The following is a 16,478-nucleotide window of genomic DNA, read 5'->3' as shown; positions in this document are numbered from 1 at the left end:
GGTTTCAAACGATATTACTACCCATGCTCTTTATTCAGTACCCGCTGAAACGTTACTAAAGGCTCACGAATCAAAAACTTTCACAAAAACTCAAAAACTCTAAATATCTGCTCTACGGTTTTAAAGATTTCTGCTTCCAAAATGATGGAATATGAGTATGAAATAGACCCAAGGTGAGTAAACGAAATGAGTAGATATCAGAAAGATTTTGACTCGCCTCGATTTTATATAAACGAGCATTATGTTTGACATTTTTCGTTATGTTTCTCAGGGGTCTACAAGGAAAACCAGGATCAGTTGTTTTGAAAAAGGACAAGCAGAACTTAATCGGTATCAGTATAGGAGGAGGAGCCCCTCTTTGCCCATGCCTTTATGTAGTTCAAGTATTTGATAACACACCAGCTTCCCGAGACGGTGTCCTTCAAGCTGGAGATGAAATTGTTGGTGTAAATGGGAAATCTTTGAGAGGAAAGACCAAAGTAGACGTGGCAAGAGCTATTCAAGCAGTAAAGGTTGGTTTTTTAATACATGTGAGACGGCACAAAATGAGCTGTGTCAGATTTAAACCTATGGTCCTTCTCAAGGTTTTAGCTAAGATACTGAAGTGCATGCGTTTGTTGTAAACCAAATAGGTTTTCCTGACATGATTGAATGATCCTGATTTATTATTGTCCATACGTGTCATTAATTATTGATGCATCTGAAAAAACGTTTATCTCAAATAAGCTGACCATGACTATTGTGACTGACTTCTATTTCCCATCAAAGAAACTGCGTTATATCATGTACAGTTGAAGTCTTATTGATTTCTTATTTTGATCATGAAATAAAAAGGCTTCAGTGAAATATAAACCAGGAAATTTACAGCTGTGTTATTAAGGAAGTATACCCTTAACTGATTTTGTTGTCGCAATTGAGTGCCCTGTCTGCTTACCGGTCATGTTGCTACAGAGTCATTTTGCTACAAATGTTTGTGTTGCATGTTGAAGTTGTTTTGCAGCAGACAGGCATTTTGCATTAGTGTAGAAAACATAAAAAAAACTTTGCTTTTATAGGCAAAGTTGCTATAGATATATAAGCTCAAGTTTACGTTAGCTATGACTTGGTGGCTTTTAAAAGAATCTTGTTTATGATGTATTAAAACAAAAAATGCTTTGCAGCAAATCAACTTCATAATGCAGACACATGACTTGCGGCAAAACAACTGGACACTGCCTGAGATCTGACAGAAAACATTATTCTCAGAAATTTGGTTCTTGGGAATGGGCTATCAACATTTAGCACACTGAACCCTCCCAGCTGTCTTACACAGGGTGCAAAGAAGGTCGGTACGGCTTGCCATTCGGGCAAGTTGTTGCTAGTATGTACTAGCCCAAGGGTCTTTTAAGTAGCCCAAAACAATTTTTGATGAGCAGCATTGATTACAGTTCTTCTGTAATTTAAATTTCCGCAATTACTTCACTTGCCCCTTGGGCAAGTTAATAACAGGATTCACTAGCCTGACTGCAAAATTCAGTAGCCCCAGGCTATTAGACACGAGTTTCTTTGTACGCTGCAGGTTACATATAAAGGGGCACTGGTGAATGGTTCTACCAAAATTGGGTCTCAGAAAATTTTGCCTGATCTCAAAATTTCAGGAGAAAAAAAAACAGTACACCTCTGAATTAACTAAGTAAAGGGCAGTGGAATTTTACCTTATTTGTATGTTTTGATTTAAAACTTTTATTCACACTTCAATTTTGTCAGGACGAAGTGATTATCAATTATGTCAAATTACATGCTGAGCCAGCAGAAGGAAAAACTTTAGACATAAGTAAGTACGTTGTGAATGAAAATGTAGTTTTATTGGCTCTAGTATTAATTACTGGTATTTAAATTATTATTGTGAAAATTATTTTTTTACTAATTAGACAAATAAGATTTTTAAATAATCCTTATATTTTTAACCTTATTGAATAACTTAACAGAGTTTTTAGAATAGGTAAATCCATAGAACTGCCTAAAGGAACTGAAATCAATCCAAAACTCTTGAATTGAAATTGTTAGAAAGGCCTGATAATATTTTTTTTATAAGTTACACTTAATAATCGCTTCTAGTATTAAAGTAACTCTTTTTTTCTACTGATCGCTTTTGTGTGTTTTCTTAAAAATATTTGCTGTTATTTACTGCAATCACTCACTATTTTATTATTACTAAGTACTTTCGATATCTTGAATAGTCTTAAAGAAAATGAAGCATCGAATTGTGGAGCATATGAGTTCATCAACTGCAGATGCTTTGGGGCTTAGCAGAGCAATTTTATGTAATGGTAAGAGATAAAATATTTACAAAATAATGTACACCAAGTCAAGTTGTAAATAATTTATAATGTATTCTTGTATATCACGATTCTATTTCAAATGACTTACCTGTTGGGCAAATTAATATCTTCTCATTAATAGTTCTCAAAGTGCAAATATCTCAACCTTTTTACTCTTCATACTGGCCAGGGATAAAATTCACAAAAAGATTTTTAAATTTCCTTTTCCAAAATCCCAAAACATTTAAATCAATATTACCACATTTTATTAAGTGCAAAAGTTCTGCCAAAGATGTTTATTTCAATGGTAACACCATTACATAGTTAAAATTGCTATAACATGTCCTAGATGTGAAAGGGTTAAACCACTGTAAGGTGTATGGCCCATTTTTTAAGAGCACTGATCTGTGAAGTCGAAGGTCACTGGTTATATTCTAGGTACAATACCAGGGTCTTAAAATTATTGAAAAAGAAGGTACTGTCTTTGCCCTGAAAATGGCTAGACCTTGACATAGCTCATAAATATTGAATTCTTGTCTCCAGTAGGGTATGAAAAAGCAATCTCAACTTACTTGTAGTTGTAAATACATTGACACTTTTAGAAAACATAGGCACGTTCAACGTGCATGAGCTATTTTGAATGCTTCAGTTTAACTATAATACTTCGGTGTAACCTTACCAAGAGTGATGAATCTACCTTTTTCATCCTAAATGTAGATTTGGTTTTTGTGCGAAATTGGGTATTGCGCTACATGAATGAAAACGCGAAACGCTCAGCTGAGTCGATCCTCAACCTATGTATTCACTTTCCTCTGTCTTTCCCAGTTACATCTGGTGCAAGTTAAACAAATTGCTAAAGTAAAATAAATTTCTACTCACCAAACGTTGATTAGAAGGAAAACTCTAAGGTTTCCTCGGAGTTTCTTAAGTCAAAATGTGACTCATCGAATACTGAATAGTTACGAAATACCAGGATTTTTATCATTGAGGTAGATGGTTGCGTCATCATAATTCACGAGGTTTTCACGTGCGATTCTACTCAGTGAAACAGTCTTTAACTCCGACAACTTATTTCTTCATGTTTTAAAAGCTATTGCTTCTTAAAAGGCAAGAGCCTTTTTTAAGGCATTGGTTACAAAACGAAACAGGTCTTCATACGTCCAAGTTACTATTTATCATTGTGAAAAGCCAATCTGCATGAGATGTACAGTCACACAGCTGGCACGTGAAAGTGTTGGACTTTGCCCCCTTTTGTGGTTCGTACGTGAGGGAATTCGAGTTATCACACAATAAACTAGTAAACAGAATTATAAAAATAACTCTTGCACACAATTTGCACGTGAAGATGTTGGTCTTTGGCCCTTTTACAATTCGTACGTTAAAAAAAAGGCAAATTGTTTACTACAAAAGTTTCTCAAGCGATTTTAAGAAATCACCTCGGCTTCATTACAACATCTGCAATTAAATTATGTTTCATGCAACGTCAAGGTTGATAACCTAATATTTATTAACATTTGTGAGGCAGTCTTTAACTCCGACAACTTATTTCTTCATGTTTTAATAGCTATTGCTTCTTAAAAGACAAGAGCCTTTTTTAGGGCATTGGTTACTAAACGAAACAGGTCTTTATACGTTCAAGTAACTATTACTATTGTGAAAAGCCAATCTGCATGAGATGTACAGTCACACAGATGGCACGTGAAAGTGTTGGACTTTGCCCCCTTCCGTGGTTCGTACGTGAGGGAATTCGAGTTATCACTTAGTAATCGAGTAAACAGAATTATAAAAATAACTCATGCACACGATTTGCATGTGAAGATGTTGGTCTTTGGCCCTTTTACAATTCGTACTTAAAAAAAACGCAAATTGTTTACTACAAAATTTTCTCAAGCGATTTTAAGAAATCACCTCAGCCTTATTACAACATCTGCAATTAAATTATGTTTCATGCAACGTCAAGGTTGATAGCCTAACATTTATTAACTTCCAAGAAAATTATCAAACTGCCGAAATATATCTCTGCTCATATCATGTTACTCTACTCAATAAAGCAGTACCTAATTATTGTGTCAACTAGCTTCTTCCAATTTTATTCCCTAACGCTACTGTTTCTACTTAAGTTTATACGCATCTTTACTAAATAAAATACGTTTCAATAACTATAATGCTTAGTATGCAGGAAGGATGTATCATGTTGTTCACTTATTATTCCTTTTTGTTGTTGTTTTGCCGGAACGAAAAAGGTCTGTTGAACTTTGTAAGCGAGAGAATAATATTTCTACAGCTTGTTTACAGGATTAACAATACTCGGTACAGCTTTTAAAAAAATAAGCTGCTTTTCAAACTTCTAAAACCATATTTTATAGGCCGCATACTTTCGAATTAAAGTCCATATCTAAATATCAATTATTGCTTCACTGGAAGAGCTTTGAAAATATATGATTGTTTATACTCTACCTTGAAGCAGGTGAAACACAACTCATAAATACGTGCGTGGTACCGTTCGCGATAGCTGAATTCGGTCAGAAATGTCTTGAAGTAGCATCCACACTAAAATATGAACCCTTAAACAGCTGCATCACTGTACACAGCGTTTGAATCATGAAGATATTTAATATAATGTTTCCAAACACCTGTAGCCGTAATAAAAGACGAACAAATTGTAAAGAATCAAGATGGCGGTCTCAAAGTGCCCTTGTTCGACCTTTAGCAATGTGATTTTTAAGTAGATGCCAAGATCTCATTGGTTCCTTAGCATCAACTCATAGTACCTTCAACCTTATTGGCTCTTGCAACAAACATCTGAACATACAAAGTTACAAAGATACAAAGCCACAAAGATACATACGCTCACACCACTGACATATGAGCTATTTTTTCAAAATAGCTCAATAAAGGATGTTTTGGATAACGCTTTTAGAGTATTATATCCTCGCTCCAGAGTTTCGTTCTCAAAATACCTAGGATGAAAGAAACCGTGCTTGCTGTTAACCATTTAGCTCCCAAGACGGACCTCTGGTCACACAAGCAAGCAACCTCATTTCCATGCGAGAAATCAGTTCAGAATCTGAACTGGTCACCGATTGGTTACTATCATGTCTGCAGGGAATTAACGATGTAACAGCGAACTTGATTGGCTTCATCAAAGAACGTAACTGCTTGAGATTGCTCCTGTGACCAGTGGTTATTTTTTTTCTTGGTGCTTTATGCCTCTTTGTCACTGCTTCGCCTCAAACTATCAGGAATTAAATAAGAAAAAAATAACCTCTGGAACCCAGGGTAACAGTGTTACAGTGAAGAAAACAGTTTTTTTTTAATTAGGGAGCATTATTTTTTCTTGACTTATTCAATGGCAGATAAGTATTCTGTTGCAATATTTTGGTTAAGGAAAGGCTTGATATAGCAAACAAGCAAAATATTGCCCTATTGAACATTCAGAAATCGGATGGTGGGATCATTTTGTCCACTTCTAAAGAATGAGCCTTCAGGATTTTTTGGCGTGGTTCAAACTTTTATAGTCAGTACAAATCTGTTGGTGGGTAAAGACCTAAAACTGTTGAACCTCTGTTTGTCTTTACACATACTCTGTACCACGCAATAACATAAGCTTTAATAGTTCCTGTAGGTAAACAATAAATTATTTGTTCTTGTCTTTTTGTTCCTTTCAGATGGTCTTATTAAGAAATTGGAAGAACTTGAACAAAATTCTAACATTTACAAGGGTAAGTCTGGTGTGTCTTGATAAGATAATAATATTATATATTATTCATGTAGATGTAATGCAGTGGACTGTATGAGTACATAGGATTTGGTTTTGAAGGGTTTAAACATACTTTTCTCTGCAAACTTAAGTTATTACATGTTACCTGCAGTTACAAGTTTTTAGTGTATCATAATAATTAAAAACACAGTCTCAAGTGTCACAGACAAACCATTTTTAATAGAAGATCACCAACATAAAAAAGAAACTCGGATAGAGGGATGAGAGAATAACAATAAATTATTACTAAGTATTGCTTTTTGTTTATCAGGTCTTCTTGATCATGCAAGACAGTACCTTCAAAGTTTCTACAATTTAGCACAGACGCATAAAGGTGACCTGTTCATACTATTCAAATAATTTTTTTTTCTATGGTAATTAAAGTCATCAGCAATTGAGGTGCTTGAGAAATTACTGGTGTAGTTACTAGTGGGTGGGTGGGGGAGGAGGCCCAGGGCAATCCTGCCATTGTAAGGAGGTTCCCTTGGCAACCAACCTGTATGTGGGGTCTACCTCAGCAGTGGCCACCAACAGGCACCATCAGCTTGAAATTTATTCCAGTGAAAAAAGGTGCTGGACTCTTCTTCTCCCTGGTCCACCCTTGAACCAGGGAGGGGGTATTTTGGGATTTACTGGTTCTCTGTTGAAGTCAGGCCATTATAAATGTTTGCATTGGATGGTAGTATGCTGGGAGGATGCCTATTGCAGGGTTGTCATGGTTGATTATGCATTACACTTAGCCGCTGTTCCTTGCCCCATAAGGCCACCAGCCTCTGAGGCACTTCCTCCACGTGTACATGTTGATGAGATTAATAATAAATTTAGCCAAATCATAGATTGTGTATGGAAATAGCCCCCTGCACAAAATAATGGTACCTGTGTACTTTTAATATTGGTGAAGCATGAGTCCTTTGATTTTTTTTTTGTTCTTTAGTTAATAATTCTTATTTTTTCTGTAGAACTTGGAGAAATATTTGCTGCTATTGGTGTAAGAGAATTACAACCAAATGCAAGTGAAGCATTTGCAATTTTCAGTGAGGCTCACAGGTATTTTTTTGCTCTTTAATTTTTCAAATAAATGTCAATGCCAATGTTATTCTGTTCAGAAATCATTGATGGGTTGCTTCATATCAAAGAAGTTCATGTGTTATAAAATTTCTGCTCACTCAGGGTAGTTGCATGCTTGTCTAAGTTTTTTTGTGTGATTTAGTGAGAAGATAAAAAAATTATCTGAACTAGGCATTTGCCCATCAGATAATTATTGTTGAGGATGAGAGGTAACTTGCCCAGTAAAAGAATCTACTCCCCCCATTATTTTAATGTCTGTCGCATGGTTCAGTGTATTCAATTTTTAATTCTCTTTTTCTTTCCTGTTACTGACAATGAATTATTATAATTTTTTTATTTATCTTGTTTCTTAGGAGTTTTGAGAAACTAGGACTGGATTACTTAAAGAAAGTAAAGCCTATGCTCAGTGATCTCAACACCTATCTCTCAAAGGTAGGGATCTGTAGAAAGTATGATTAAAAATTGATATTAAAATGGATGTAAATGAATATAGAGGATATTAAATGCATGTGCGTGGATACAAATTTTATCTTCCACTGTTCAACTCCGTATCTCACTTGTTCGCTGTTCTCACTCGTGAGATATTGAGTTGAACACGAGAAGAAATATTTGTATCCACAAGAGGGCATGTAATATTCTGTTTATTGTAAAGACACTGATGGTAAGATGATGTGATGCTGTTTTCCTATTGGCTGAGACTGAAGTAGCCATGACAACCGTCATATCTTCACATGTGAAGGATAAAAATTGTATCTTCACGGGATACCAAATTTTCGTCACTGGAAAAATCCTGGTATTTCATTGGTGTCTTTATAATAAAAAAATATTATCAGCTTGCCTTGATGAGCTAACTCAAATTATATGTACAGTTTAAAAAACAAGCAGGGATGGCTTTGCCTCAAGTTTTTAAACCTGATTATACACTACTGCAAGTTTTTTGAACAGCTTCAAAATCTCTGAAGATTTAGATCAACTCATTCTTGCACTAATATTTAGATTTGGGGTTATTTTGGTCTAAAAAATCGGGCATAATGTTTAGCCTTGTCTTTATCAGATGAAAGACACTCATTAAACATTAATTTCTTTTGTTTTTTCTTTATGAATTATTAATGAGTTATTGAAATAGTCATAATAACATTTTCAATATGTATTTTTATTTTTTTTAAGATGGCAGCAAATGTTGGTCACGGGATGAAATCACATTAGCTTTTTTTTATAACAGTAGTACACCTAAATTATTATTAAATTATTAAATTATCATCATCACCATCATCATCATTATTATTATTTGATTTTTTGTGAATAGGCTATTCCAGACACCAAACTAACCATCAAGAAATATGCTGATGCAAAGTTTGAATACCTTGTAAGTGTTGCCTGTCCTTTTAGCTTGACATATCTTTATTGAAATAGTGACCCATCTTCCATAAACAGATGGCGAAAAAATGGAAGACTCACACATTTATTTAGCAGTTAGTTTCCAAAGACATTGTAGTGCTGCTTTCACCAAGCAAGTAATAATTATAAATAAAAATGAGTTCATGTGACCACCGCAGAAATTTGAAAATGTTATAATTTATTGCCTATCACCAGCTATATAGATAAAAACAAAACAAAAGTGACATCATGAAAATTTCATTATTTTCAATGCTGTGTTGTAAGAAAAAACTGCAAGGAACCCTGTGCTCTGTACGTGTGAAATCCAGGGTGCTCAGCATATAATTTATGTGAAAGAATGGAGATTTTCAAGTTTTTCATGGGAGCAAAAGTTGCAGGCAACAGGGGCCACTGGGCTCTGCTAGAGCACAGGCCTGATTTTTTTAGTGCTGGTGCAGCTATTCTGCTGAATTTTAATTTGATGATATTTTCCATTGTCATTTTAGTCTTACTGCTTAAAAGTCAAGGAGATGGATGATGAAGAGTATGCTTATGCAGTAAGTTCTAAATTCTAAATGTATACTCCCAGTGTGAGTACTGGCAGTTGATAGATTCTAATGGAAGTAGCTCATGAGAATTGCTTGAGGTTTTACACCATTTAATTTCCAAGATAAAGCAAATTTATTTTTAAACTGACTGAAAAAAATTGTGGAAGGAAAACAATTTCAGCGGAAAAAGAGTTAATAGATATTGTTATTTTATTCATGAACTAATGTAAGACACAAGGCAAGAAAAACAATAATGAAAGGGTGAATGCAGATAGGATCTCAAAGCCCAGGCTGAGCTGTTCAAAGGTTGATTCGTGCCAGTCCAGGATTAGGTACTGTTTAAAAAACGAGTGGGAGCGTGTTATCAAATGTAGGTTTGCCTAGAGTTTTTAAACCTGATAATACAGGACTGCAAGTTTTTGGAATGGCTTCAAAATCTCTGACATAGATCAACTCATTCTTGCACTAATGTTTATATTTGGGGTTATCTTGGTCTAAAAAATTGGATGTATTGTGAGCCGTGTCTCTATCAGATATAAAGACACTTGAATTAAACATTAATGTCTTTTATTTTTTCTTTCTGAATAAATTATTAATTAGGTTTTGAATTATTATTAGTCATAACTTGTATGCTCTGTTTGTAGTTAACCAGGAATAAAGATTAGAGCTTTAACTGGGCCTGGGACAGCTGGGGTCAGATGTATATATTTTCTAACATATCTGGTTTCTTTAAATTTCTCCAGGCACTGCATGAATCACTGTACAGAGTGGAGACTGGAAACTATGATTATAGGTATGATTTTGCTTTCATAAGTATAGCCCTGTGTAAAGGCCAAAATGGACACAACGTTGTTGGCTAACAACAGTGGCGGATCCAGGGGAGGGGCCTGGATGGCCTGCCCCCCCCTTATTATTAGACCAAACTGAGGCCCGATGGGCGGAAAAATTTTTTTTTAGAGCCCCCCCCCCCCCCTCATTCGAAGGTCTGGATGACTGCCACCCCCTCCCCCTTATCTCAAGGTCTGGATCCGGCACTGAACAATTCCCAATATTGTTGGATGTTTTCCCAATATTGTTGGATGTTTTCCCAATATTGTTGGATGTTACATGTTGTATCCATTTGCACACCCACTTGCATGTTGTTGTGTGTTGTTGGGAGTTGTTATGCGAAGTTTGAAACCAGTCAAACTTTTGGGCCTACAACTCCTTACATTTGTTTTGTTCTGTGATTGCCAAAGCATAAGCAACAATGTTGGATCCGTTTGCACAGCTCTTCCAACATTGTTTGGGCCACGCACGTGCATTACACATGGCTTACAAAGTCTTATGGGTTGTATCATGATGCATTCGGGTTCGAACATTGTTGGGGGTTGTTGCATCCATTTCCCCACCACTACCAACAAGGATGCAACTGCTCCTAACATTGTTGGAAAAGTTCATGAGTAATTTTTTGACTCAAGGACAACAGTTCTCCTTGTAACTAAGAAAACAAAAATTGAACTTACACTTGGGTATTGTTTGTTATTGTTTGCAATATTTATCACATAAAATACCCAACTTTGCATCAGTTGTAATGCTCCAAAAAAGGAAAAAAACGCATTAAGGTAAGAACATGACAGAGCTTGTCAACCATGAGTCAAACGTGTGCAGAATATTTACAAGCCACAAGATAAGCAGTGCTTAAGCACATTCATATTGGTAGAGCCTCACTGGTGATCAAACTGAAAAACTTTTTTTTTACTGAGACTTCACGTTTTGACCAGTTAGAGGTAATATCAACTGTCACATGTTCACTGAAACGATTTACTTAGCTATTATGTTTTCATTCTTGATATTATGTTTTAACTACTCACTACTTTCATTTGTTTTGCTAGAGTTGTGTTGCGTTGTCGTCAGTTAGCAAGAGAGAGATTTGCAAAGCTAAGGTCAGATGTCTTGGTTAAGCTTGAGCTTCTTGATCAAAAACATGGTACGTTTCTAAATTGGTTAACTTTACTTGTAACAAAAGGTGTGACCTGACACTGTGGTGGATTATTACATACATACTGTACATACTTTATTAACGTGACTAACACTTAGCTATAAAGCTAGTTTACAGGTCAGTCAAATTAATTATTACAGTACCTTAATAATTTATACCAAGCAACTGAGTAGTCAGTGGTCCATTTTTACTTTACATCTTTCTTGTTAAAGCACCATTCACTGTAATGGTTTAACTCGTGAATTACTGAACAACTTAAGAGTTAAAGTGACGAGCAGGAAGTTGGACGGTTGCATCATAATTGTCTGTCAATATTCCAGGGGATCATCAGGGAGGTTTTAGGTGGGCGTGTGCTACCAAGCACCCAAATTTGGACCCATTCGCCATTAGAGATGAGGAGGGTACTGGATCGAGTTAACTTTTGCAAAGACGTTTGGGATTGTTAATAGGGACAGCAGTGCTCGACTTTCAGAAAAAAATCTTGGGGCCAACTGGCCCCCAAGTTTTCATTTTTGGTCGCCAGAACAAGTATTCTAGTCGCCAAAAATTGTATTTAAGAACTAATGGGATAAAATAAACTAAACATCTTTAACTTAGCCTTAACAGAAAATGAATGGTTTAGACTTCCTCTGAACTTTCTTTCAAATGGTTTTCACTGACGCTCGATTACCAGCCGGTGTTCTGTAAAATGAATCCGCACTCAAGCGTAAATCTCCTCAAACAGGTATTCAAGCTTAAGGTTCAGGAAATGGAATACACATTAAAAAAACAAAATTTAGGAATCACAAAAAAACTTATTTGGGTTATGAAAGAACAAAATCTGCAAAATTTGTTTTGCGTCCCATGTATTTGCATGTTCAGAACTGAACATCGGTGAAACTTCATCTATTGCGCGGTTGCCTAACACGTGATCGAAAGTCTCCAGAAAGACCAGAAAGAGGAAACGTTGCTAATGTTTTCGGGCAAAGAAGTTGATTTCGCGAGAAGTCTGTTAGACAAACAGCATGACTTCAACTTTACTTAATTAGAAGTCAATAAAATACGGCAGAGCTTTTATTTGCGTCGTCACGCTTAACAGAAATTTGCGTAAAGTTGTTTACAAGAATTGCGAAGCCCGAGAAGTAAGCGCCGTTCGTTCTCGATTAGCTTCGATTAGCTTGAGCTTTTATCAGACTAATCTGTTATCGAGTCCGCAATCGAGATACATGTTCGACATAAAGAAATTGTTTTAAATATCGATGCGCTTAAAGTCATTCCCGGAGAAACACGGGACGATCTGTTGAGAATTGCGATCGATTTGTCCGAAAGTCGATTAAAGTCTTCCGTCGAATTCATTCATTTCACAATCCTCTTTCAAGTAAACGTAGATTAGAGTGTTGGAAGAAATCGTTAAAGCCTTTAGACAAATCGTTAAAACGTATAGACAAACCGTTAGAGCGTTTGGGCAAAACGTTAGAGCGTTAGAAAAACCGTTAGCTATCCGTTAGTTGTGTAAAGGATAACAAATTATTATTAGTGTACGTTTACCCAAAGAAGAAAGTCACCTATCTTGGGGGCCAGGTTGGCGACCAGGCGTGAAAATTTAGTCGCCACTGAGTAAAAGCTGGTCGCATTGGCGACCCCACGGGTCGCAACGTCGAGCCCTGGACAGGGTAAAAAATTGTTTAATAGCTAACTGGGGCGTAACAGAGTAACGACACCAGAAACATTTGTAGGAGGCATTTTAGCTCCCACCAGTTCCCTTGTTGTTCCTAAAATGAAGAATGGAGGCTGAAGCTTTTTATGTTCACCCCGTCCCTTCTTCTTTTCTTTCCTCTGTAAACTTATACTGTCCATTATGAATAATTTACGAGTTGTCTCACAGGAACCCTTGATTTTTGTTTTAATTTCCACAGTACAAGACATCGTTTTTCAACTGCAGCGATTTGTGGCAGCTGTTACAGAGTACCACGAGAATTCCTATTCAGTACTTAAGGAAGCCAATGTCTTCCCTATTGAGGTCGATTTAACAAGGGGAGCTCTTGGAAATACTTTAAAATAATTTAAGATGTCATGTCAAGACAAACTATGGCAATTAAGTCTATACAACACTGTAGTGTCTCCAGGGATTATAGTTCATTGGTCTGCCAATGGCATCTATGAATGGTTACCTCTGGTAACTGTGACATGTGCATGGGTTCTTCAGCAGGCCCCGTTTTTTCAAACATTTGGGATAGCGCTATCCACGGGATAAATCACTATCCAATGGTCAAGCGTTAGCCGAAACCAATTGCACTATCCATTGGATAAAGACTTATCCAGTGGATAGCGTGATCCAGATTTTAAACAACTGGGCCCTGCTTTTCTGGGGCTGGTTACATATAACTGAACCACTCGCATCTGGCATTAAATAGGCTGAGTGTGAGGTGATAACAGATATGGCTGACATAAGCAACTGGCTCCTGAATTACAGCTCCTATGGCCTAGGCTGGGTAGCAAGCGTTTCCGTGCTAGTGCGCTGTGAAAGTTGGAAAGAGAGCCAAAAAGGAAAGAAAAAAATGTTTTTTTTTTTTTTCAGTTTTGGCAAAGAACTCAAACAGAAATGATTGCTATGCCTATGCCTATGCCAAGACTGGCCTTGGTCATGGATTATCGCTCCCTTGAATGAGCGAGCTGGCAAAGTTCGCGAGGAATCAACTAATTTCATTTAAATGTAAAGAATACATGGCAACCGCAACACTAAGTGGTTTTACAAAAATAATAATTTATTGGCGCTTTGAAGGAGGCTTAGTGGCTTAACCCTTAGGTTAATTAATCGACTACAGTACGTATTTCAAGGACGTAATCCAATACTACTATTGTCAATTTAGCCCGGTGTCCGCTTAATAGAGGTTTTTAACAATAGAAATTAGCCACATACAATTTATTTTGGTTCCCGCGTCCGCTTAATACTACCCTGGGTGCCAGAGACTTTTCTAGTGCGGTTTCCGGTTTCTGTCAAGTCTTTACAGTGACCCGCGCGAAAAGGTTTTCTCGCGGCTACGCCGCTCGTGGTTTCGGCCTACAGCCGAAGATGTGTCGGCCTACGGCCAACACCGAAAATTCCCGCCGCAAGCCAGAAAAATCTCATGGTACCCAGGGTAGCTTAATAGAGGTGTCCGCTGAATAGGGGTTCGTTATACAGGGAAATATAAGACGTTAATTTCGGGACCCAGCTTAGTGTCCACTTAATAGACGTTTCACTGTACTTATAGCCTGCGTCGCCGATGTAATTTAACCTCGGTTAGTAACGTCTGCCAGCAGCGGTGATATTCTTGTTCTGGGCCCCAACGAACTGAAACGAATTACCGGAAGTGCGTTTTAAATTTCGTTTATCTTGATTGGCCAATCGACAATGGCATTCTTAACAGGCCAATCATGGCACGCACTCAAATCCTGGTACACAGGTGGGGGCCCAGAACAAGGATTTGGGCAGCCTCGTACCCAGGCCAGTTCGCGCTATCCGAGTTACACGAGGAGGCTTGGAACCAAGCGCTATAGCGCGAGGCGTCCTGGGCGAATTTTCTCGACAAGCTTGACAGGTGAACAGGTGAAATCACATCCCAAATCGCCGAAGACGACCTGGAACGAGGCTGGGATTTGGGCGCCGTTTCGCAGACGGACTTAACCGGAGTTTAGTTTCGTCTGCGGCGTAGGCTGTATACTTACTAATAGCTGCGAAAATTAAATTGCACGAAATTTACTTTGCTATTATATACCGATAGATATATTTTGTTTTTACAGTCGTCAAACTCTATCTGTCGGTTCCTCCTTGTATATAGCTCTCGCCTTGGCGAGTTTCAAAAAATGAGTAAATAGCGAAATTCTAATGGTTTGGCTATTTTGTCCTTCCCAAATTGCGAAATACTCACAAAATACAGTATGTGCGAAAATTAGAAAGAATGAGTAGTGCTTTGGCGTGACCGGTTAGTGTTTAATGCACGCGTTAAAGATCTCACTCATTTTGAATCTTTAAAATATCACGTTGAAACAATCAAAATAATCTAAGTCAGGAAAGAAATATTTATTCGTAGCTTGGGTAACGTTGAATGAGTATTGTAACAGTACTATTGCGTATAGCATGTAGTATTTTAACACTCATTAAATTAAGTAACATGAAAAGACGTGTATTCAATTGCATTCAAAAATATCGTCTGAAAATATCGAGTTAGGTACTTTATCTTTTGTGTTTTTTATGGTATTGTTTATATAACAGACGTCTATGATGGTCTTGCCTCCGTAGCAAGCGTTTCCGCTTAATCTCGTTTTCGTAACGAACTCGCTCCCAGCGAAGGCCATGACATGTTATCTTGCCGCGTTTGCTGAAAAGTTGGATAGCGCTACCCAGCGGATAAATTTTAGGGAAGCCAATTGCGTTATCCAAAATCTCTGTAATACCTATCGGCTGGATAGTGATTTATCGCTTTGCTCTATCTAGCGTTTGAACGACCGCAGCCTAGACCCGGTTGTTCAAGCCTAGACTAAGAGTAGTCCCCCATTTTTCCTCAGGGATAGTAGAGCGTGCGAAACGCAAGCGCGCGTGAAAATCACACCACGCAAGAAAAGGCCCTATCCGCCGAATAAATCACTATTCAGCGGATATAAAGTATCAGGAAAACAAAGAGAGGATCCCGATTAGATTTTTTTCTCTGTTGATGTTATGTAACACCTTCTTGGCTTCAACGAACAAAATCTCGTAGCCTGCGAAAACATCCGTTTCTCCTCCGGCTCTTCGCCGATGGGGCGTTTCGCGCGGAGGAAACGTCCCTCAGAGGCGAAGAGCGAGGAGAAACGGATGTTTTCGCAGGCTAAAAATCTCGCAGCATTAGGAAAACCAACTGAGTTATTAACTGGATAGTTATTTATCCAGTGGATTGTGTTATCCACCTTATGAACACTGAACTGGGCACAGGGTTCTCGTAAGGAGACATTGCGACAATGAGCTTTCTTTATCTTAACAAATTTAACCTAAGTTTTTCAGGTTGGTTTCTGATCTATGTCGATCTTCTTCATCCTAAACCATTCTTTTGTTACTTTTCTCTGGAGTTTTACTATTTTACCAAACTGATCAGTATTTCCAGGTACGTTTTCCGTCAACTTCAAGATACTTCTGTATATTAAAAATCATGAATGCAAATATCGTGACTACGCTCCTTTAAATTTTCATTTGTTTTTGCGGTTACGTGTGGCTGTTGTATGGAGGCATCGAAACGTCGTGTTCCTTTTTTACCTTTGATTTTTCTTTTAAAATGTTGTATAACACTTTTGGGATGTCTTATGTATATATGAGGTCATGGGAACATTGCAGTCTTGACTCCAAAATCTCACAAAAGAAGAGTTTATCCTTGGAACAAAGTCAGATGTCATGTCCAGTTGAACCTCCTTTTGGAAGCCTGCTATGACCACCTCCAGATCTTCACTTTCTT

The 16,478-nt window shown here is 37.3% G+C and overlaps 2 protein-coding genes across 2 annotated transcripts in view; one reads left to right on the top strand and one right to left on the bottom strand.

Annotated features, from left to right (window-relative positions):
* The first annotated feature begins 97 nt into the window (after positions 1-97).
* On the top strand, positions 98-13,794 carry LOC140940346 (PRKCA-binding protein-like). The gene is made up of 13 exons (XM_073389297.1): positions 98-173; positions 272-512; positions 1,747-1,813; positions 2,220-2,309; positions 5,969-6,022; positions 6,332-6,394; positions 7,020-7,107; positions 7,482-7,560; positions 8,435-8,494; positions 9,012-9,062; positions 9,797-9,846; positions 10,928-11,022; positions 12,930-13,794. The coding sequence occupies exons 1-13, from the start codon at positions 142-144 to the stop codon at positions 13,073-13,075; spliced, it is 1,116 nt and encodes a 371-aa protein (XP_073245398.1). The 5' UTR covers positions 98-141; the 3' UTR covers positions 13,076-13,794.
* Positions 13,795-15,811: 2,017 nt separating this feature from the next.
* LOC140940345 (uncharacterized) overlaps positions 15,812-16,478 on the bottom strand; it is a 4,860-nt gene continuing 4,193 nt past the window's right edge. Inside the window, exon 3 of the mRNA XM_073389296.1 lies at positions 15,812-16,478. This exon is cut by the window's right edge and continues 206 nt beyond it. Coding sequence (XP_073245397.1) covers positions 16,449-16,478 — 30 coding nt within the window. The 3' untranslated portion in view covers positions 15,812-16,448.

The sequence above is a fragment of the Porites lutea genome, chromosome 6, assembly GCF_958299795.1.
Source record: "Porites lutea chromosome 6, jaPorLute2.1, whole genome shotgun sequence".
Lineage (NCBI taxonomy): Eukaryota > Metazoa > Cnidaria > Anthozoa > Scleractinia > Poritidae > Porites > Porites lutea.
This window is presented reverse-complemented; position numbering and strand designations above follow the sequence as displayed.